This window comes from Penicillium malachiteum (assembly GCF_028827825.1).
Source record: "Penicillium malachiteum strain IBT 17515 chromosome Unknown utg000001l:1.0-8184562.0:1.0-8186909.0, whole genome shotgun sequence".
Lineage (NCBI taxonomy): Eukaryota > Fungi > Ascomycota > Eurotiomycetes > Eurotiales > Aspergillaceae > Penicillium > Penicillium malachiteum.
In genome coordinates, this window is record NW_026643094.1 from 2,598,421 (window position 1) to 2,616,972 (window position 18,552).

The following is an 18,552-nucleotide window of genomic DNA, read 5'->3' on the forward strand; positions in this document are numbered from 1 at the left end:
TGAAACGTATCACTCAATTTTGGGAGAAACTTCACCCTGAAGCAACACCTCTTCGTCTCCAGTAATCTCATCATGTGCTTTTTCAGCCTCTAGTGCATCAATCGCTCTACGCAGCTCATCTTCCCCAACAATAATGGTACCAGCTCGCGCAGTACTCAAGAAGCTAATCTCCACTGCATCCGCCGAGGAATCAATATCCGGCTTCAGATGATGCGTAGTCGGTGGCAAGGAATGGTGATGCACATGAGGTCGTTTATTCTTATCCAGACCGCCGAGCGCCAATCGGGTTCCGAAAGTATCAAAAAGCGCGGGAACAGATCCGATCACGCTGCTCTCATTGCTACTCACAATACTCAGGTCTCCACTACCCGCGGCCCGGGACGAATGTCCATAAGTCGCTTCAGCGAGGCGTCCTGCAACACCGCAGACGATACCGGATGCTTCGAGGGGGAAATCGCGAAGATCTAGCATGATGGGGATGAGGTAATCTTCTTTGGAGCCGAGGAGAAGTCCCGAACCATCCTCGTAGCCTTGGTGTGAGCTTGTGGGGCTCGCGAAGCGGGGAAGGAGCCGCTTCTCGAGTAAAAGGGAGGCGGCGGGGTCCAAGGCTGCAAGAGTTAAAGAGAGGAAACGAGGTTCATCGATGAGGAGAGTTGTGGTAAGTGCATCACGCAGGATGGACATGGAGCTTTCTTGGCGATTGTACTGGTGATGAGCGGCGCATTGTACCAAACGAAGACTATCGTCTACATATGGAGAGATTTGGCGTTTGCGGAGATTGGCAAAAGTTCGTGTTTGTAGTTCCGCTAGGGTGGATGGGGGTGGGGTTACCGGTGGGATTAGGTCGCCATGGTGTTTTTCGAAGCGAGGTGATGTTGGGCTGAGAGGGTTATTGATGAAGGCTGCGGTGGCATTTTCGAATTGAAATCCTCGGTTCTCGAGTGTAGATATCACACTCGCCTTGCTGTGCAAGGGAACGAGAATGTAATCAGAAAAGTAAGTCGAAATGAAAAAGATGGAACTGGTATATACGTGTTAGTATGTGGGGGATTTCCGGGTTTGGGTGTCACCGTGACTGTCAACATATATTTTGACTCGGACTCGGAGTTGGGGGTACTTGAACATACATTCCTGCCATGGCGAGCGGACTGGTTAACTCCAGTACACGTTTGCCAGCCTCGAGTCCCTGACCAAGAACCTGCATCGCAATGTAGTCATTTTCACTAACGACCAGTCGAGATCGAAGCTGACTATCCAGATGATCAAGCTCTTTTAGAGTGGGCTCGAAATATTTGTCCACAAGGCGTCGAGGGCATATCACGGAGACCTCAACTGGAGTAATAGAGACATTCAAAAAGGCTGGCTGATGGTACTCGGAACCTTTCTCCGAATCATCCTCAAAATCTTCAAAGTCTCCATCATCATCCTCATGGGTCTTTTGGTCTTCCTCCAGAGGAGAGATTTCGTCATAGATCAATCGCAGAACGGACTTGAAGAAATATGCGTAAAGCTCCAAGGGAATGTGAACGAGGACCAACCGTTCTTCCTAAATATATACATATGTGAGTATACCAGTTGAATAGCGAATGGATGGCTTCGTTCCAGTACTCCACTTACCACAAAGTGGACCTGGGCGTCGATCAGAGTCAATGATTGATCCATCATGTAGTGGTTCAAGTTTCAAGTTCCTTAGTATGACCGGGATAGGATTGTAGTTTGTAGAAAAATATGAAGGTTATTTTTCCCAGGTAGACGTATGTTCAAATTGGGAAAAAATGGGTCAAATGGGGTTTGTCTCTTTCTTGGGGATACTCTCATGGCGCAGGGGAGAAATTACGCCATTGACGCAGCTAGTCACAATGTTAAAATGAAGTAGACGCCATCGGTGCTAGGCTTGCGTCAGTTGAGAGAGAAGCGAACTTTTTCGGGATGAGTCAAGAAATCCTAAAACGGTCCCAGAATAATCCGTAGTCGAGGAAGAGAGAAAAAAAGAGTAGAAGTGAAGTATTGAAGATGAGTTAAAAGAGTCGAAGAGTAAAGTTGAGGAAAGAAGGACAGAACCCCTCATTTCCTTCCCATTCTCCCACCTCAAAGATAATGCATCCTCTTTCACTCATAAGGGATTTTTTTACCCTCTTCTATCCATTTGTACCCAGTTTACCAAATCTCTTCATGAAAAAAACCTTTATCTTGCTCTTTTCCCCACTACTCTTATCATCCCGCGCTAGGCGCTGTTCCCGGTTGCTCACGGACCTACAATGTCGTGCAGTGGGCTTGGTACCTGATCGTGTGGAGAGTGAACCCCTGACAGGTACTCGGACTCTGCTGACTGCTGAATCAACTCTGATGCTCTGATTCAGATCCAATAAGATGGGATCGATTTATCAATCTGCACGTTCCCCTTTCGACCCCGCGTTGTCCACTTGACTAACAGTGGAGAAGGGATTCTATATCCAGATGCAAATACCCCGTCCTATCTCTCCCGACGCCAACCGGGTCACAAACTTCTAGTGCCCCGCTTCACTCTTGATAGGAAGCTCTTGACTACGGTTGGTGGCCTCAAGGACTCGGCGATCTACGATAAGCACAGTCATACCCTGGTTTGGGTGGAGCCATGGCTGGAAGTGGCTTTCCGCTGATACGACGTGCCTAGAACAACAGAACAAGGCAGAACAAGGGTCATTTGGTCGAGTTTTCAGTTTTCAGTCTTCGCCAGTGGACTGACTAGCTGTCTATGAACATACGCCTTAATGTGACATGCCATTAGGGAAGATGAGAGAGTGGAGAAAAGGAAAAATGATGCACGAATTGCTGTTGGCTCAGACATGGAAGCCATCGGGCCACCATCCAGTCATGCTCTACGTAATTAACCAACAACAATCCACAGGCCAATGGCATGATCCAAAATACCTGATCAGAATACAGGTTCCAGAAGATATCGAAAGCTCAAACAGACATTTCTTCCAATTGAGATCTATGTGAGCTTGTGTTTACAAATAACCAAGGTGGTCTGGCGTGGTATGTGACCCCTTACGCACGGGACCCGGCGCAACACCACTTTTGGTGATTCATCTACATGCTTGCAGCGGAGACCCATTGCTGGAATGCCTGAGGGGAGAAAAAAGACCAAGCTTGGGCGCCTGAGAGGCCCTTCATGAGTTCGTCCAGGGCTTTGTTTTTCTGATCCTTGAATGACGAGGGAGAAATTAGCATTGCAACAAAACATGGTATTGACCAAGGAGACAACATTGCTCCCTAGTTGCAGATCGATCAAGCATTGTTAAAGGAAGCTGAAATCCATTGCTTTCGTGAGTAGACCTTTCGACCAACACCGTCGCCAATTTTCGCCGACTTTCCTTCTTTTTGTCGACATCTTTGCTTTTTCTCGTTTTTAATTTCTATTCTTCGGCCTGCGGTACATCAATCGACTTGCCAATTCGGAGGATTTAATTATCCCTTCAATTGCAGTTCGATAGTCATTCGCTCAACGACTGCGATGGCCAAATTCAATCTGCTCCTGGTAGCTAGTTGGGCCGCAAAGCTTGCAGCGGCGAAAGATGTTTACCTCGACTGGAACGTCACTTGGGTTAATGCTTCCCCTGATGGGTTTGAGCGTCCGGTGATTGGTATCAATGGTGAATGGCCATGCCCTCAAATCGATGTGGACGTGGGAGATCGTCTGATTGTAGACGTTTACAATGGCTTGGGTAATGAGTCTACTGGTGTTCACTGGCATGGTATGCATCAAAACGGTACTGGAGTGATGGATGGTTCAACCGGTGTCACCCAGTGCCCAATTGCTCCAGGTCAACATATGCAGTACAATTTCCAAGTAAGTTGATTGTGCATACGACGAGATGTCTTAAATTAACATAGTATAGATCAACCAAACTGGAACGTACTGGTATCACTCACACACTATGGGACAATACCCAGATGGGTTCCGCGGTCCATTGATTGTACATGATCCTAACCCTCCATTTGAATATGACGATGAGTTCACAATCACGCTCAGTGATTGGTACCACGACCAGATGCCGGATCTGCTTGCACAGTACCAGTCACAAGAAGACCAGGAAGCCTTCGGTGGACGTGAGCCGGTTCCGAACTCAGCGCTGATTAACGATTCAACCGACACTAAGATCAAGGTTGAGCCGAATAAGACGTACTTGGTTCACATCATTTGTGTTGGTAATTGGCCTGGTCACACATGGACTTTCGATGGCCATGAGATGACTGTTGTCGAAGTGGATGGTATTTATACTGAGCCCTATCCTGTCGGTGACAAGTTGCTGCGTATTGCAACCGGGCAGCGTACCAGTGTTCTTATCCATACCAAGCCTGATGCCAGCCAGAACTTCGCGATCTGGGATACAATGGATATCAACATGATGTTCGTCTACGAGAACCGTTCAATTCCTGCGGGCTACAACCCTAATGCGACTGCTTGGCTGGTATACGATGAGACAAAGCCCTTGCCACCGCCTCCCGTTCTCTACGAGTTTGACTTCGTGGATGATGTTGATTTTGTTCCTGCCGACCACCAGCCTTTGCTTGAACCTGTCAACCACCAGATTATCCTCGATACTGGATCCGCTGTAATCAATGGAGTGCCCCGATTCACTATCAACAACAACACCTACATTCCTCAAGATGTGCCAACTCTTTATACCGCCAATACTGTTGGCTCGGAGTTTGCATCCAACCCGGCTGTATATGGTGATGTAAATCCTTTCATCTTGAAGCATGGTGAAGTTGTTGAAATTGTTATCAACAACCACCACGACGATTTACACCCATGGCATCTTCACGGACACGAATTCCAGGTTCTTCAAAGATCACAGCTCGGCGGAGGCTACTTCACCGGTCAGTATTACAAGAATGTCTCATCGACTCCTATCCGCCGTGATACAATCATGGTCCAGAATCACGGACATGTGGTTATCCGCTTCCGTGCCGATAACCCTGGTGTGTGGCTGCTGCACTGTCACATCGAGTGGCACGTGGAGGCAGGCTTGACCGCGACTATTATCGAAGCACCTGAGACATTCCCTCAGTCGGAGAGTCCTCCTCCTAAGAGTCACTACGACGTCTGCAATGCGTATCCCAACCCGACCCATGGTAATGCCGCTGGCAAGAAGGGATTGGACTTGACAGGTGCAAACGATCAGGTCCCGACCGAGGATCACGGTGCTCTTTATCCTGAGGTTGGAGAGCCTGCACCCTCTACGCAACCGGCAGCTCCCAGGCCAACCAGTTCCAAGCTTCCAGCGCCCGAACAGCAAACTGCCCCACCACCACCACCTGCTGCTAAGCCTACGCATACAGAGACTCCTGTTCCAGAGGCACCCCCGGCTCCTGAGGAGACACCAGCTCCCAAGCCTACTCATCCTCATGGCCCACTGCCAAAACAGCCAGCTCCCCAGGCTCCAGCACCTCAGGAACCAGCTGCGCCGCACGATCCTGCACCTCAAGCTCCTCCACCCCAAGCTCCGGCTCCTCAGGCTCCAGCTCCTCAGGAACCTGCTCCACAAGCCCCAGCCCCATCTCTACAAGTTACTCCCGAGTATCCTGCACCGGAAACTCCTCCTCAGGCAATTCCTGAGTACCCTGTTCCCGAGCCTGTTGAGATTATACCAGTCTACCCTCCCCCTCACGATGAGCCTATCTACGCTCATGAGCACGACTCTAAGGGTCCTTGGCCTCAGCCTCATGTGGATGAAAGTCACGGTCAGATTGGTGACGGTAAAGATGGTCCTCCCCCTACCTACGGTCATTCAGAGGACACTAAGGGCCCGTGGCCCAACCCCCACAACGACCAGTCTGACGCTCAGTCTCCTGATGGTCCCGACGGTGAGCCTGTCGTTGCCCACACAGATGATACCAAGGGCCTCTGGCCCAACCCTCACGTCAACCATGAGTATGTTAAGGAGGGTGGACACGTTATCCACCCTGCTCCTGATTCTGGGTAAGCTCACTTATCTCTCACTGCATACTCCTTTCTAACCATTTATTTAGTCCCAACGACCTTCCAAAGGACTTTCAATACTGGGGTCAATACAAAAACTAGATGAAGCCTTGTTCTTGTGAAGGGCTTGTATATAAGCTTTCGTGTCGTTCATTTCCCATTGACATGTAGTTTTTAATTCTAATGCTGGTCTGCTGACTTTACAGGCAAGCAAGTCAGTCTCATTCATTAAAGGATCTATTGAGTCCCAAGTCATGTAATGAGCATTTAGTCTCATCTTGCCGATTCCAATATTTTATTACTTCACCTGGATGCACACAATGCCGTCCAATCTTCCTACTAGCTTCTTCAAATCATCAAACTACGCATTGTTATACTTCTCTTCTTTATCTATTGATTCTAGTTCATTTGGACTTTCTTTGTGTTAGCATGTATACTATGGTGGGCAACGACCCCGAGACGTATCATGGGCAGCCCTGAAGCGCGGTTCAATGGACACCTTATATCAAGGTTCACATACTTGAGTACTCAGTCAGTAGAGTCTACAGGTAATTGGTGACCGACCCTTCTTTGCATGTAGGTACCTACGGGGTTACCTACAGGATCAGCTGGGGGTCAGGGGTCGCCTGGAAGGGAGGGTTAGCTGTTATATTGTTGGATATAGGCAGCTGGTAGCCCTAGGGATAAGCTCAGGCTGTAGGCACTCCTCGGGAATCATGACAGGTGGTGAGTAAAAGTGCAGGAATCCAAGTGGTAAAAGAAGTCTATCTCCTACGCAGATATGGATCGCAAGTGAAACTGTATAAGTTTGGGTTATATTGTAATTGGCAGCCTGGAAAATCCACGCCAGGACCTAATTGAAAGGCCAAAAACCAGAACTCTCGGTGAGGTCGCTTTAATTTTTGAGTGTCTGAGAACAGAAAATAAAGAAAATTGGGTGTAGATCATATCGCCGAACGCCCGCAATGCACAAAGACAACCCATTGCCCTGTCCACGCCCTCAAGGGGCCCACAAATAGAAAGTCGTATAATGCACAATAATACAAACAAAATCGAGAATCGGGCATTTTAGTCGTCATCCACACGGGCGCGCTTAGATCCGCGGTCGTCCTTGTCAGCCTCTTGAATACCGTAGCGCTTCTGACCTGTAGTCACATCGGCAATCATACTATCAATTCCAAAAGGATCCGCGGTGTCCTTTTCGAATTGGACAGGACCTTGACGTTCCTGTTAAATCACACCAATTAGCTATGAACCTGGGAAAGGTTACCGTTTTCAAACTTACCTCAGCGTCAGCAGCACCACGGAAACCTTCCTTAGCCCGACCCAAAACCTCAAACCGGCTCGTCTTTTGAATCTTGCTCATCTCGCCTTCGCCCGCATCTTCGTTGTCCGCATCGGCCTGGGCCCGAGGACGGTAGATACTGTTGATGGCATCCTGCGCAGCGAATAGCGGCTTATCGTAGTGGTTGTCTTCGTTGAAGCCAGAGCTCATACCACTGGTCTGGTTGAAGAGACGCGAATCCCACATGGATTCAGAGCTCTGTGTTGGCTTGGCTAATCCGAGAGCCACCTTCTCAGAGATATCACGGTTCTGCTCGCGTGCCATCGTCTGGATCCGACGCTCCGTACCCATACGGGATTGACGAAGCTGTCGCTCATTCTCCTGTCGGCGTTCACGACGCTCGCGCTCACGCTCTCGAGCTGCCTCGCCATCCTCACTCGGGGTACCGGACCTTGAAGAGTAAGGGGAAACACTGCGGCTGGCACTGCGAGAGCGAGAGCGGGGTCGGGAATCTGCGCGTCGGCTGGGTCCAGCACGCTCCTCGCGTGCCTTCTGTGCCAACTGTCGGAGGTGCTCCTCCTTCTGAGCCTTCTCCTTCTCTGCCAGCTTTTGTTGCATCTGGGCGCGCAGTTGCACCTCCTCACGTGCGTGACGATCGGCTGTAAATAGAGCCTCAGCAAACTGAGCGAACTTGTCATTAATAGACACATCTTGTAATCCACGGCCATCTGCTGCCAAACGCTTGTCCAGGGGAACAGTATATCCCTTGGGGTTCTTCCAATTCGACACGGGTGGGGGGGATTCGCCAGGCTTCTTGGTCTTCCGCAGTAAGTTTTCGAGGCGGCGAATGCATAACTGGAGGAGGAGGCGACGGGGGGGCCACGGGGAATCTTCTTGTGCTTGAACTTGGGAGGCTCCATAGGATCCTGTTGCCGTTCGACAATCTTCATAATCCGATCGTTCTTCTTATTATTATCGCCCATCTGGTTTGCTGGTGTGTATCGAACGAATGTTGGCTCGGCTCTGCTTCCGCCCTTCACGTTCTTTGGCTTCTGTGCAGATACAGCTCCGTCCACCAAGCTGGCCAGAGCAGTCTTGGTTTTCTCCATCTGTGCCTGAACTTCTTCCTCGGAGGGTCGATCAAGGGAAATTTCTCCCATGTCTACCCGCTGGCGTAACGGGATCAAATCCTTGAATGAGGCATGGACGATGCGGTTGTCTCCATGTCCCCGCCGAGCGATCGCATCGTACTTAACCTTGCCCTCGGCGTCGACCTGCACCGCGAGCGCATTTGATGTCGAGGAAGTGCCCTTTCGTCCCATGTCGAGGGGGTATTGCGCCACTAAAATCTCCGGGAAAGCACCGCCGTCGCCAAAATCTTCGGGAGCTCGAGGGCGCCATCCTGCGCGGTTGCCATATGGCGGAGGACCAGTTCTCTATTAAGAAACCATGCGTCAGTACAGTCCCGTAGAGCGAAAGCTTTCAAGAAGGGTGGTTCGGTACCCGTAGGACTACTTGAGTCTCGTCAAGCTGGTCGGCGCCCACCACACGCGGACCACGGGGTTGTGCATGCTGGGGCAACTCTTCTTCCTCGCCAGTGTATTTGGGCTTGGGGAGGGACTTGAAAAGCCCCGATGCGAGAGAAGCCATGATTACACTTGAAAATGAAGCGAAAGCTGTCAAGTCAAGTGGTTGGGTGAGTTAAGGATCTCGAGGTGAAGTGCTAGGCTTTTGCGGCACTGCGCAAGAGGTACTTTTGGCTCACCCTATAACAAGCCAACCAGTTGACGTCAGCAATAAAATAACCTTGGAACCATTTCTTATTTTGATAGATTTCAATATTATTTGAATTTCAGGCATAAGTGCACAGCTTGAAGATAATAAAATATCTTTATAGTCCAAAATCTCTAGAAAAATCTACTAGTACTAGTTGAGAACCATCCAGGTATGAGAATGTTCATTTGAAGACCCAAATATAACAAACAAAGCCGAAATGCTCATGTGAATACTAATCCATGAATTCGGCATCAACTTGAACGAGAGCTGCAGAGCTTTGGTATATGAATATTTGAATAGCCTAGAATCGATCTGAAACACTGGCATTCAAGTTGTAGTATTGGAGGAGAAAATGGTATGTGGCGATTATCTTCAAATTAACCTGAAACATGGAATAAAAATACACAGGAAAGGCTTCAGCTGTTCAAGACTTATCCCGATGGAGAGATATAGACTCACACACTTAAGAGGATACCAAGTGTGCGCGCATGGGGCAAGAAAAACCCTCCTTATCACCAACATCTATAAAATGTTCGCGGCCCTGGAATGTGTACCATATCTTCAATCGTTTGGGCAATAGGGGCGCAGGATCATGGAATCCAATAATTTGGAACTGGAATATTCATGTGAGCCTCATTCAACGCTGGGCATCAAGGGTCAGTAGCATGAGAACTTACTTTAATTGTATTTTCAGGTATCACCAGTTGGCTGCGATCAACCAGCGCGGCAACCGGAATAGTTACATCGACGAGTCGAGGATCGGGGAATTTGGACAGTAGTTTTTTGCTCGTGCCCGGAACATATCCATATTCAGCCTTGGTGATAACCAAGCCGTCTTGCGCTTCTTCCCGAGTTTGACGTCTTAGCACTTGATCAGCCATGAGTTCAATGGCTTGCTGGCTCTCTGCTCTTTTCTTGGGAATGAGTTTCTTCAGTTCATTATGGCGACGAGCCGCCGCTTGTCGTCTCTTCTTTCGATCCCTTGGTCGAATATAGCCAAATTCAACTGCACAGTATGCCAGCCATGGAACAACGGTAGCCAACATTGCAGCTTCGTGAGTAGCCTGCCGCGCAGGGCAGAGGATGACAGGAATATTAATACCCTGACCTAGTCGCTCCCATGAGACAGACATGTGAATACCCTTGTGAGCAATGCCAATAGCGAGCCCGAGTTTGGTATATTCACTAACCCGTCTAGTTCCCTGTACTGTCCAACTAACTGAAAGGTCCGGAGCGAGGACTGTGGTAATTGCGAGCCTTACAGCACGGGCTCCTTCCATCTTCTTCATGGGAAAGTAACCCACACCACTCCATTCAGACCTCACAGGGTCGTCACTGGGCTTGCCGGAAAACAAGTTTCGCTCATATTTCAGCACGAGGCCGCCTCCGCCGGGAGAAACCTGTAGCTGGGTGACCCATGACTCGCGGGCTCGATCAATATTCCTCTCCTTTCGCGAGATTTGTGCTAGCTCGTCATCGTCATCTTCATCACCATCACCGATGGTATCTTTAACTCGAGTCTTCGGTAGCGAGAGGAGACCAATCTGGAAACCACTTAGTTCATCCTCTGAGGCGTACATGGTATTAGGATACATCCCAAGAGAACTGAAACGGTCAAGCAACAGGTCAGGCCACTGCCAAGAGCCACTTGACCATGAAAAGAATGCTACTTTAGAAGGTGCTATTTCTTTCGATGCTTGGATTTCGAATGAAGGAGGTGCCTCAAGTAGGGGGTACTTTATAATGCTGCTGGCTGTAACTGAGAATGGCTTGATGCCAGAGATTGGCTGAATTGAACGAGCGATTGTTGTCTTCACAAGCCTTTCCGGAAGAACAACACCCTCCACCAGGACTGTTGAGTCTTGAAGAAAGGTAAATGGTCGCCAGCTCAATATTCCCTTTCTGCCTGCCAGTGCCCTGAAATTCGGGGCAATGGTGGCTCCAAGCTGCATCTCGTTACTGACCAGAAGACGCGGACCATCGACCTGGAAATTGTGTTAGTGAGAATTGCTGAGAGATAGACTGTGTTCGAAAACTCACTTTTACCGCAACCTCCTCATCTTCGCGGCCCTCGTAGGTAACTAGGTAAGTCCGTTTCTGACGAGCCAACCCACCATTAATACCAGCATTGATGGTCACATAGACTGGATCCTCAGTTTCCTCTAACTCATTAAGCCCTGCAGGCTGGTCTTGATCTTGAGCCTCGCTTTCATCATCCTCATTCTCGTCCTTTCTGGACAAAAATTCAGGCAAGGGCAACGGAGCCTTAAACTCATATGATGCGCCAAACGTGGTGATTTTCGGTGATGGGATCCCAAAGGTCACATCGTCTCCGTCCACTTGAATAATGTCCTCTGCATTAACTCCAAGTGTGATAGTCCCCTGTGGCATAGAAATGACATGTTAGTAAAAAGAATTGCTCTTGGAATAATGATTATTTCGAGGAATCGAAACCCACACTAGATTCCACCAAGCTCTGCACGGCTTTCCGCTCCCTCTTCTTCATTGTCTTCAAGAACCATTGCCGAAACTCATCCGGCGACATCGTCTTAACGCCGACCTCCTGTTTCTCCGCCTCCCCAGCCGTACCCATCGCACCTCGGTGGCCCCATTCTTGCTTGACCCCCTCTGCTCCCAGCATATCATACACTATGCGCTTTTGAGGGTCAATCAGAGCATCGTAGGCCTCCTGTATCCGAGTGAAGTGCTTCTGGGCAGCCTCCCGAAGATGGGGTGGTTGTTTATCCGGGTGGAAGCTTAGCGAAAGATTGCGATAAACAGAGCGAATTTCAGCTTCGGTCGGAGGTGGTTTCTGTGAAAGGCCAAGTAGGGCATAGTAATCGAGCCCTTCGGGGTAGTTGTCTACAATCATGTTGTAGTTCGCGTCGAGTGCGTCATCTTCCACCTTCGCGCCCAAGTTTTGAGCCGCTGTTGCAGCGGTCTGATCGAACGAGGCCATCGCCACTCACTACCTTCTTGTTTTAAATGTTTAGAACTTCAGGTGCGACAAAGCTCCATGATCTCCGATCTTGAAGGAAGGGCAGTGGTACGACACAGATCGAAATTCCATCGGAGAAACTCTCCGGTCTCCGCAGGCCCCGCAGGCTTTATACCGGCAGATTACGTTCGCCGCCTTTAATACCGCCCGTATACTGGCATCCATTCCAAGGTTGCAGGTAAAGGGTGATGACTCCTTGTTAGTTAGTATGCTTATGAAGTTAGCACTTGCATTGGTGGTATTTTCACATAGCCTTCAATAGTAAGGTTAGATGTAAGGATCTGCCCGGGAAATCAAATGCATATGTAAGGAACATTTGAAATATTTTGACGCCTTCTTAACTAACCTGAAATAAACCGGCACTGGCACCCGGGCATTTTAGAATTCTAGATTCTGAATAGAGGATTATAATAGTACATAGTTCCTAATACTGCAGAACAAACATTCGAATATCATGATGAATCCTTCAAAGAGGGTCTTTACTACCTTTGACTGCCCAGCATTACTCCAGTTAACCTCTACTAGTAGTAACGTGAACAGCCTCCGAAATTTTGAAGCTGGAGGATTGCGCTAGCCATAAAAATCTATTGATATTGAGCTGAGATCATAATAATCTCTTCCATACCATCATGATGGCAGTTGAATTTTAAGTTGAGCTCAAGTCTATTGAATCTGGGTTTTTCTTCTTCACTAAAGCTATAAAATGGGTCAGTTGTTTCAAGTTGCCCAAGTGGCAGACGAGTGACTCGGATAGCCCGTGCATCATGCAGCATACTATTAGATAATGTAAAATTTACTTGCCCAGGTGAGTTATCTATTCTGTAATAAACTAAATCTTTCAAATGTTAGATTGATTACCTTGACGATCTTCCCAAAATTGGGATGAATGCTGTACGAGCATGATACTAGCCCTGGAGTACATAGTGGGGAATAAACAGCAGAGCCTCATCCCCGCTTTCTAGGCAACCTTCTAAAGGTTAAACCCCCCGGATCCAAACACAGTCCAAGTCTCTAACATATTACTAAAAACACAAAAGCCAGCATGGAAGACTCTTCTGATCTCAGCCACTTGGGTGAGAAACCCCCCCATCTTCAGAATCAATCTTTCACTCCCTCCAGCCGAACGATATGTCAGCTTGGCAGCATTGTACCGCGACCGGATGCGCGCCCTACGGGGAATGTTTGACGACTTGGTGAAATCGCTTTCTTCCAAGATCCCAGTCCAGCTCATTCACAAATTAGCATGGCTTTGTCTACACAGACTCCATACGCGTGAAGAAACTGAGGAACTGCGCGGAATTAGCAAGACCACCGATATCGACATGTATCTTCTCATTTGTCTCAATACAGTCCTTGATCTACTTATGGGTTGTACAAGCGGTGGTGCTAGAGTCAAATCAAGCTCATCTCAGACTAAGATGCTTCACTTCCGAACACTGGACTGGGGAATGGATCCACTGCGCGACTTGATCGTTCAACTGGAATTTATTCGAGATTCTGACCGAGAGAAGGTCCTCGCTACGAGTATCACCTACGTGGGTTTTGTGGGTGTTCTCACGGGTGTGAGAAAAAACCTAAGTGCCTCACTCAATTTCAGACCTGTTCATGACACGACGCGGAATTTTACATTCTACGCCAATCACCTCTGTGTGCTTCTGGGGTTACGACAGTCCATTTCCTCGCTTCTCAGACAATATATTCTGCCTCCAAGTGACACCAATAATCAGAGTTCACCATATTCGACTTTGGAGGATATCGCGAAAAATGTACCTGGGACCCCTACCACAGCAGCGTACCTTATCTTCTCAGACGAGTCAAAAACAGTAACTATGGAGAAAGACCATAGGACTGCAGTCGTGCGGTCCTCATCGTCATTTATTGTCACGACAAATCATGACCAGGGACCTAACTCAGCATCACCGGAGGAAGTGGCACAAACAAAAAGACAGAACCATCGAGGTCTATCACTTGTTTCATCCGACGGACAAGCGATGGAGGATTTGATTGAAGACAGCAACGAGCGCCGTGATTGTATTAAAGAAAAATGGGACAATGAAGTCCAGGAACGAAATGAATCGAGAAATAATAGGATCTCTGCGAAAATTGAGATCCGGCCTCATGTCGAGTCATCGGGGTCAAGGTCTTCGGTGCGCTGGAGGAAAAAGAGAGAAGATGAGGAACTGAAGGCGGAGGCTGAGGCAAAACGAATCATCCTTCTGAATCCGGATGATGATTCTGATGTTGCTATTACGAAAACTACGTTGGTTAAATGGCTTACGACATTCCCGGTTGTGAATGAAACTACTCATTATGCCGCCATCATGGATCCGTGCAAGGGGGAGATTGCTTGGATAAGGCGTTATGATGCTAATGATTGGATTGAAGGGGAGAATTGAAAAAGAAAGATAGCTATATTCTTAATGGAGCTTCAAACTTAATACCTCAGGCGAAATTGAAGACACAGACTTGAATTCGAAATGCTCAAAATTACTAGTAATAGTTCTTGAAGACTTGAACACGAATTTACATCACTGGGAAGGATGAAGATGTCTCTGAAGATATATGTGAATTTTGAGAAGATATCCCAACCTCCGGACCCGACTTGTCGTCTTGACTTTTTAATATACATGTACAAAGTAGTAAGGGAGTCTGGAAAAGGCAAATAATCGCCGGAAAGATACAAGCCAGAAAGATTTGTGATCATATAGACCAGACCATGTTCAGGCTTGAAGACAGCAAGCTTGGCACAGATCAAGCAGTCTAACATAGATACCATCACGTCATAAGTAAAGACAAGCAAGAATAGTAGATGGATACCGAAGCACAGCTTGGCACCTTTTTCATGACAAATGTGTTCAAGGTTGTGAAGAATGCAAATGGGACAGGATCTCTTCTATAACGCTCACAGAATGAAGAAAGTTCAAATTGCCACCACATTGAAAAAGAAAGGGGGAGAAGAAGAGAGGAAAACGCTTTGCTTGTAGAAAAGGGAAAACGAGGAATGGAAAAAGATTTTTAAACGTCCTTCAGCCAAATGATTCTCTGCTCGGCAATGGCGATATCGTCAACGCGCATGCCATTCAGGAGCATTTCTTTTGGCATCGAGCCGAAAAACAAGTCCTCTTCAAGAGCACCGGGAGGATGGGAGGCAGAGGAACTAGCATGGACTTTGCTTTCGAGTGAAGACCCGACTAAAATGAAGCCAGTTTTGTCCTGAGTTCGAACTCGATCGTTCATACAATCAGTCAGGATGTCCAGTCGTCTCTGCATCAGATTTGCTAAGCTCACAGAGCTATCCCAATGGCGACCAAGGACTTTAACTACCCTGAGAGCACCCTTGAGTAAAGGTACACAGTCGGGGAGTTCTTCGATCAATCCAGCTGCGCTGAGAACGTCCACGGCAGATAGAATCAGGTAGCCCAAAAGTGGACTGAGAAGTGTGCCATTAATCCCGGGGATATCGTTGCTAAATCGAGAGGTTTGCACAATGTCGAGGTATGGCATACTTCCCATAATAGCTCTCAGTGTTCCCACTGCATGGTATCGAGCTCGATGGATGTATTGAACGAGGATGTCAGACCTCAAATTGGAGTATCGGGCATATCTGTAAACTTTCATCAAGGTAGCGTGGTAGAGCATGTGAATCGAGATGAAGGTGTCGGCCTTCTTGGTAAAAATAGCTCGTTCTAAATTGATCACAGAGAATGTCAGCTCCTCAGGGAGCCTTTTCATCCATTCCTCGGTGCGAACAGTGATAATTGAGTGAAATTCTTCCGCAAGTCGAGCATAGGTATCGGATGGAGTGTGTGCGAGACGGAACACATTTAAGGAAACGTCGCCCCAGAGTGCCATGATTTGAATCAAAAATGCCATCGAACTAAGAGAAGACCGATCATCATCTGCGCCGGAATTTTGGTTAAGAAATGGTTGGAAATAAGGTGCTGTTGCGTATTGCTGCGCCTCATATATCTCTTCACGACATGGAAGTCGGATCAATGCTGATTCAGGTGGAATGAACGTCGAAGACGCTGAGAAGAAGCTTGAGACCCGGTCTAGAATAAAAGCAACCCAATATGTCCGTCGACGACATTCAATTAATGCCTGTGGGTGTAATCCATAGTCGCAGGCTTGATTCTGATCCACGATAACGCCTCCAGACTCCACATTATATCTTAGGCCACTCACTGCTCGTCCTGCTGCCCCGATCGAGTCCCAAAATCCAACCAAGGATCCTGTAGCGTAATACAGAAGGCTCATAATCAAATGGCTCTGGGCAAGTTGCAAGGTCAGTGTATGCTGGCTTTTGAGAATAGCGAAACGTGCTACCCGAGAGTATCGTTTTAATGCGCCAATTTTGTCAGGCCGGTCGGAGAAAATGGCTCCCAGGGCCATCATCGCGTAGAGTAGCATCCTGTCTTCGGCAGACTTGGTATGACAAGACTTCACCCACAAAGCAAACCGAGTATGGGGGAAGATGTGATAAAGTCCATCGTTGACATATGTCAAGTATGATTCCAGGTAGTGAGTTGTGACCTCTGCATCGTACTCGTATGGATCAAGACTCCATGACCCTGCCAGTGGATCATCTGCACTGGTCTCTCCAATTTCTCCAAAGATGTCGGAATATTCTGGTCGAGGATTTTCAAGATCGGCCAACCTTGTAGCAGTGTCTTCGCCAGAACTGGCTGAGCGAGGGTCTCTGTACATGTGTGATGATCCATACGCTCGGTCTGTATCTAACATAGAATCGAACCTGTTGTCTGCGATGGCTGAAGTGGTCGGTTGCTCTTCCGAACCGGGCGAATGACCGCTGGTTCCAGGTAATGAAGTAGCACTAGCTGAAGCCTGAGGCATATTGTAAAGGGAGGGAGAGGTGTCAGAGGGAACATGTGGACCGGGAGAAAGGCCTTCTCTCATATCGTAATTGCTTAGTGGTCCTGTCGAGTGTGATCCTCTCAGGGAAGAACGAGTTCCGCGAGGGCTTTAAAAGATGTTAGTGCCAATTCCACCTATAAAATCTTGCTTTGCTGAATCTGGTACACACGACGAAAAAAACTTACGCACTCTCAAATCTGCACTCACGCCCAGATTTCTGACATTGATCGCACTTAGGTAGATTTGGATGGCATTTGATCTTCTTTTCCCGGCAGGTTAGACAGGCCTGTGCAAGTCGTTTTCTTGGTTTTCCTGCTTTGGTCACTCCCCAATTCGCATTGACAGGGACTCCATCAATCAGCTTTGGAACATGTGTGCCATCCGCATAGACATAACAAACTCCTTCTCCTTCAACATAACGTTCGTCAATGACATGCGGAAGCACCGACTGGCCCTTGGTTCGGTTGGCGTTCTCAGGAGATGAAGCATCCCCTACACCGAGAGACGTTTCGTGGTATAGTGTTCTAGGATAATTTATTTGACTGTGTTGAAATGATGATGCTAATGGATCGCTTCGTGTCGCTGAATGGTGTTTCATGTCTCGAGGGCTGTGCGAAGCCATCTGCGAGAGTGGAGGCAGGGTGCTTATCTGGGGCTGTGGGAAAGATTCTGAGCGCCCTTTGGCTCTGTCTTGTCCAGGTATGGGACTAAACTGCAATTGAGGGAAATTGTGCTGTTCATGTCGACGGAACGGATAAGAGTATTCACGATGATCTATACCGGCTGCTGGATCTGCGAATGGTGGGTGATAGGTAGGAGGGGAGTTTGGATCGGCATTAGGCGTTAAAAGATGTCGGAGAGAAGGCAATTGCTCGTTTCTTTGAGGTTGAGGGGAAGGTTCAAGTGATGTCGAATCTTTCCCCGATTCTGCACTTTCATCCTGTCGTTGCCGTAGGAGGGCGTCTGTTCCGAATTGCGAGTTGGCTGGTGCACGTGGAGGTGGGAGCTTGTATGGGTCATCCCCAGGTTCTGATTTATTAGCTGGGCGTTCCGGGGTAGTCTCGGGTGCTGAACTGTCGTTGGCGGGTAACATACGACCAAAGGAGCCTTCATGAAAGCCTGACATGACAGGCGTGTGGATCAAAAACGTTGTACTGTGAATCAAGTTCCAAGGCGAATAGTCATCGATTTGACAGTGCCACGTAGCGTAGAGTGTAGCGATATTGTGTTGTTCCCAGTATTCGAGCCACAGAAAGAAAGCGTCGCCAGTATATACCTGACAGTACAGAGCCGTCTGTTCAATTTTTATTTGATCGAGGGTCCAAAATCCTCGATAGAACGGTTGTGTATGATATCTATTCAAAGTGTGAGTTAGCAAGTGAACTGCCGTTACTTTTGTAGAAACTAACCATGAGCTAATCAAGCCCAGTAACCTCCAATTGTCTGGACAAAATAATGGACGGCAGGTCGAGGGTGGATAGATGCACAACTCTAATCGTCACGATAATGGCTCAACCTTTCAGGATGTAGATTGTGGTCCTGCCAATGCCTCAAACGTTTGCTTCAACGCTGTGGGTTCAATGAATCGTCAAGTCCGGATAAAGGAAGTCGAATTCGTGGATCGCAAGATGTGTCAACTCCGTTTTCCTT

General features: G+C 48.1%; 6 protein-coding genes across 6 annotated transcripts; 2 read left to right on the forward strand and 4 right to left on the reverse strand.

Annotated features, from left to right (window-relative positions):
- Positions 1 to 9: 9 nt before the first annotated feature.
- On the reverse strand, positions 10 to 1,665 carry N7483_000968 (ACT domain-containing protein; the record flags this gene model as incomplete). The annotated part of the gene is made up of 3 exons (XM_057084406.1): positions 10 to 1,021; positions 1,128 to 1,546; positions 1,618 to 1,665. The coding sequence occupies 3 exons, from the start codon at positions 1,663 to 1,665 to the stop codon at positions 10 to 12; spliced, it is 1,479 nt and encodes a 492-aa protein (XP_056950555.1).
- A 1,831-nt stretch (positions 1,666 to 3,496) lies between these two features.
- Positions 3,497 to 6,070, forward strand: abr1 (multicopper oxidase abr1; the record flags this gene model as incomplete). The annotated part of the gene is made up of 3 exons (XM_057084407.1): positions 3,497 to 3,832; positions 3,882 to 5,968; positions 6,019 to 6,070. 3 exons carry the CDS (start codon positions 3,497 to 3,499, stop codon positions 6,068 to 6,070), a joined length of 2,475 nt encoding a protein of 824 aa, XP_056950556.1.
- A 966-nt stretch (positions 6,071 to 7,036) lies between these two features.
- N7483_000970 (SKIP/SNW domain-containing protein) lies at positions 7,037 to 8,903 on the reverse strand (the record flags this gene model as incomplete). The annotated part of the gene is made up of 4 exons (XM_057084408.1): positions 7,037 to 7,195; positions 7,254 to 8,072; positions 8,126 to 8,689; positions 8,757 to 8,903. The coding sequence occupies 4 exons, from the start codon at positions 8,901 to 8,903 to the stop codon at positions 7,037 to 7,039; spliced, it is 1,689 nt and encodes a 562-aa protein (XP_056950557.1).
- A 589-nt stretch (positions 8,904 to 9,492) lies between these two features.
- Positions 9,493 to 11,988, reverse strand: N7483_000971 (J domain-containing protein; the record flags this gene model as incomplete). Its single annotated transcript, XM_057084409.1, has 4 exons — positions 9,493 to 9,642; positions 9,707 to 11,014; positions 11,070 to 11,411; positions 11,488 to 11,988. The coding sequence occupies 4 exons, from the start codon at positions 11,986 to 11,988 to the stop codon at positions 9,493 to 9,495; spliced, it is 2,301 nt and encodes a 766-aa protein (XP_056950558.1).
- A 1,081-nt stretch (positions 11,989 to 13,069) lies between these two features.
- N7483_000972 (uncharacterized protein) lies at positions 13,070 to 14,423 on the forward strand (the record flags this gene model as incomplete). Its single annotated transcript, XM_057084410.1, has 2 exons — positions 13,070 to 13,100; positions 13,147 to 14,423. The coding sequence occupies 2 exons, from the start codon at positions 13,070 to 13,072 to the stop codon at positions 14,421 to 14,423; spliced, it is 1,308 nt and encodes a 435-aa protein (XP_056950559.1).
- Positions 14,424 to 15,042: 619 nt separating this feature from the next.
- Positions 15,043 to 18,028, reverse strand: N7483_000973 (Zn(II)2Cys6 transcription factor; the record flags this gene model as incomplete). Its single annotated transcript, XM_057084411.1, has 2 exons — positions 15,043 to 17,008; positions 17,088 to 18,028. 2 exons carry the CDS (start codon positions 18,026 to 18,028, stop codon positions 15,043 to 15,045), a joined length of 2,907 nt encoding a protein of 968 aa, XP_056950560.1.
- Between the last annotated feature and the right edge of the window lie 524 nt (positions 18,029 to 18,552).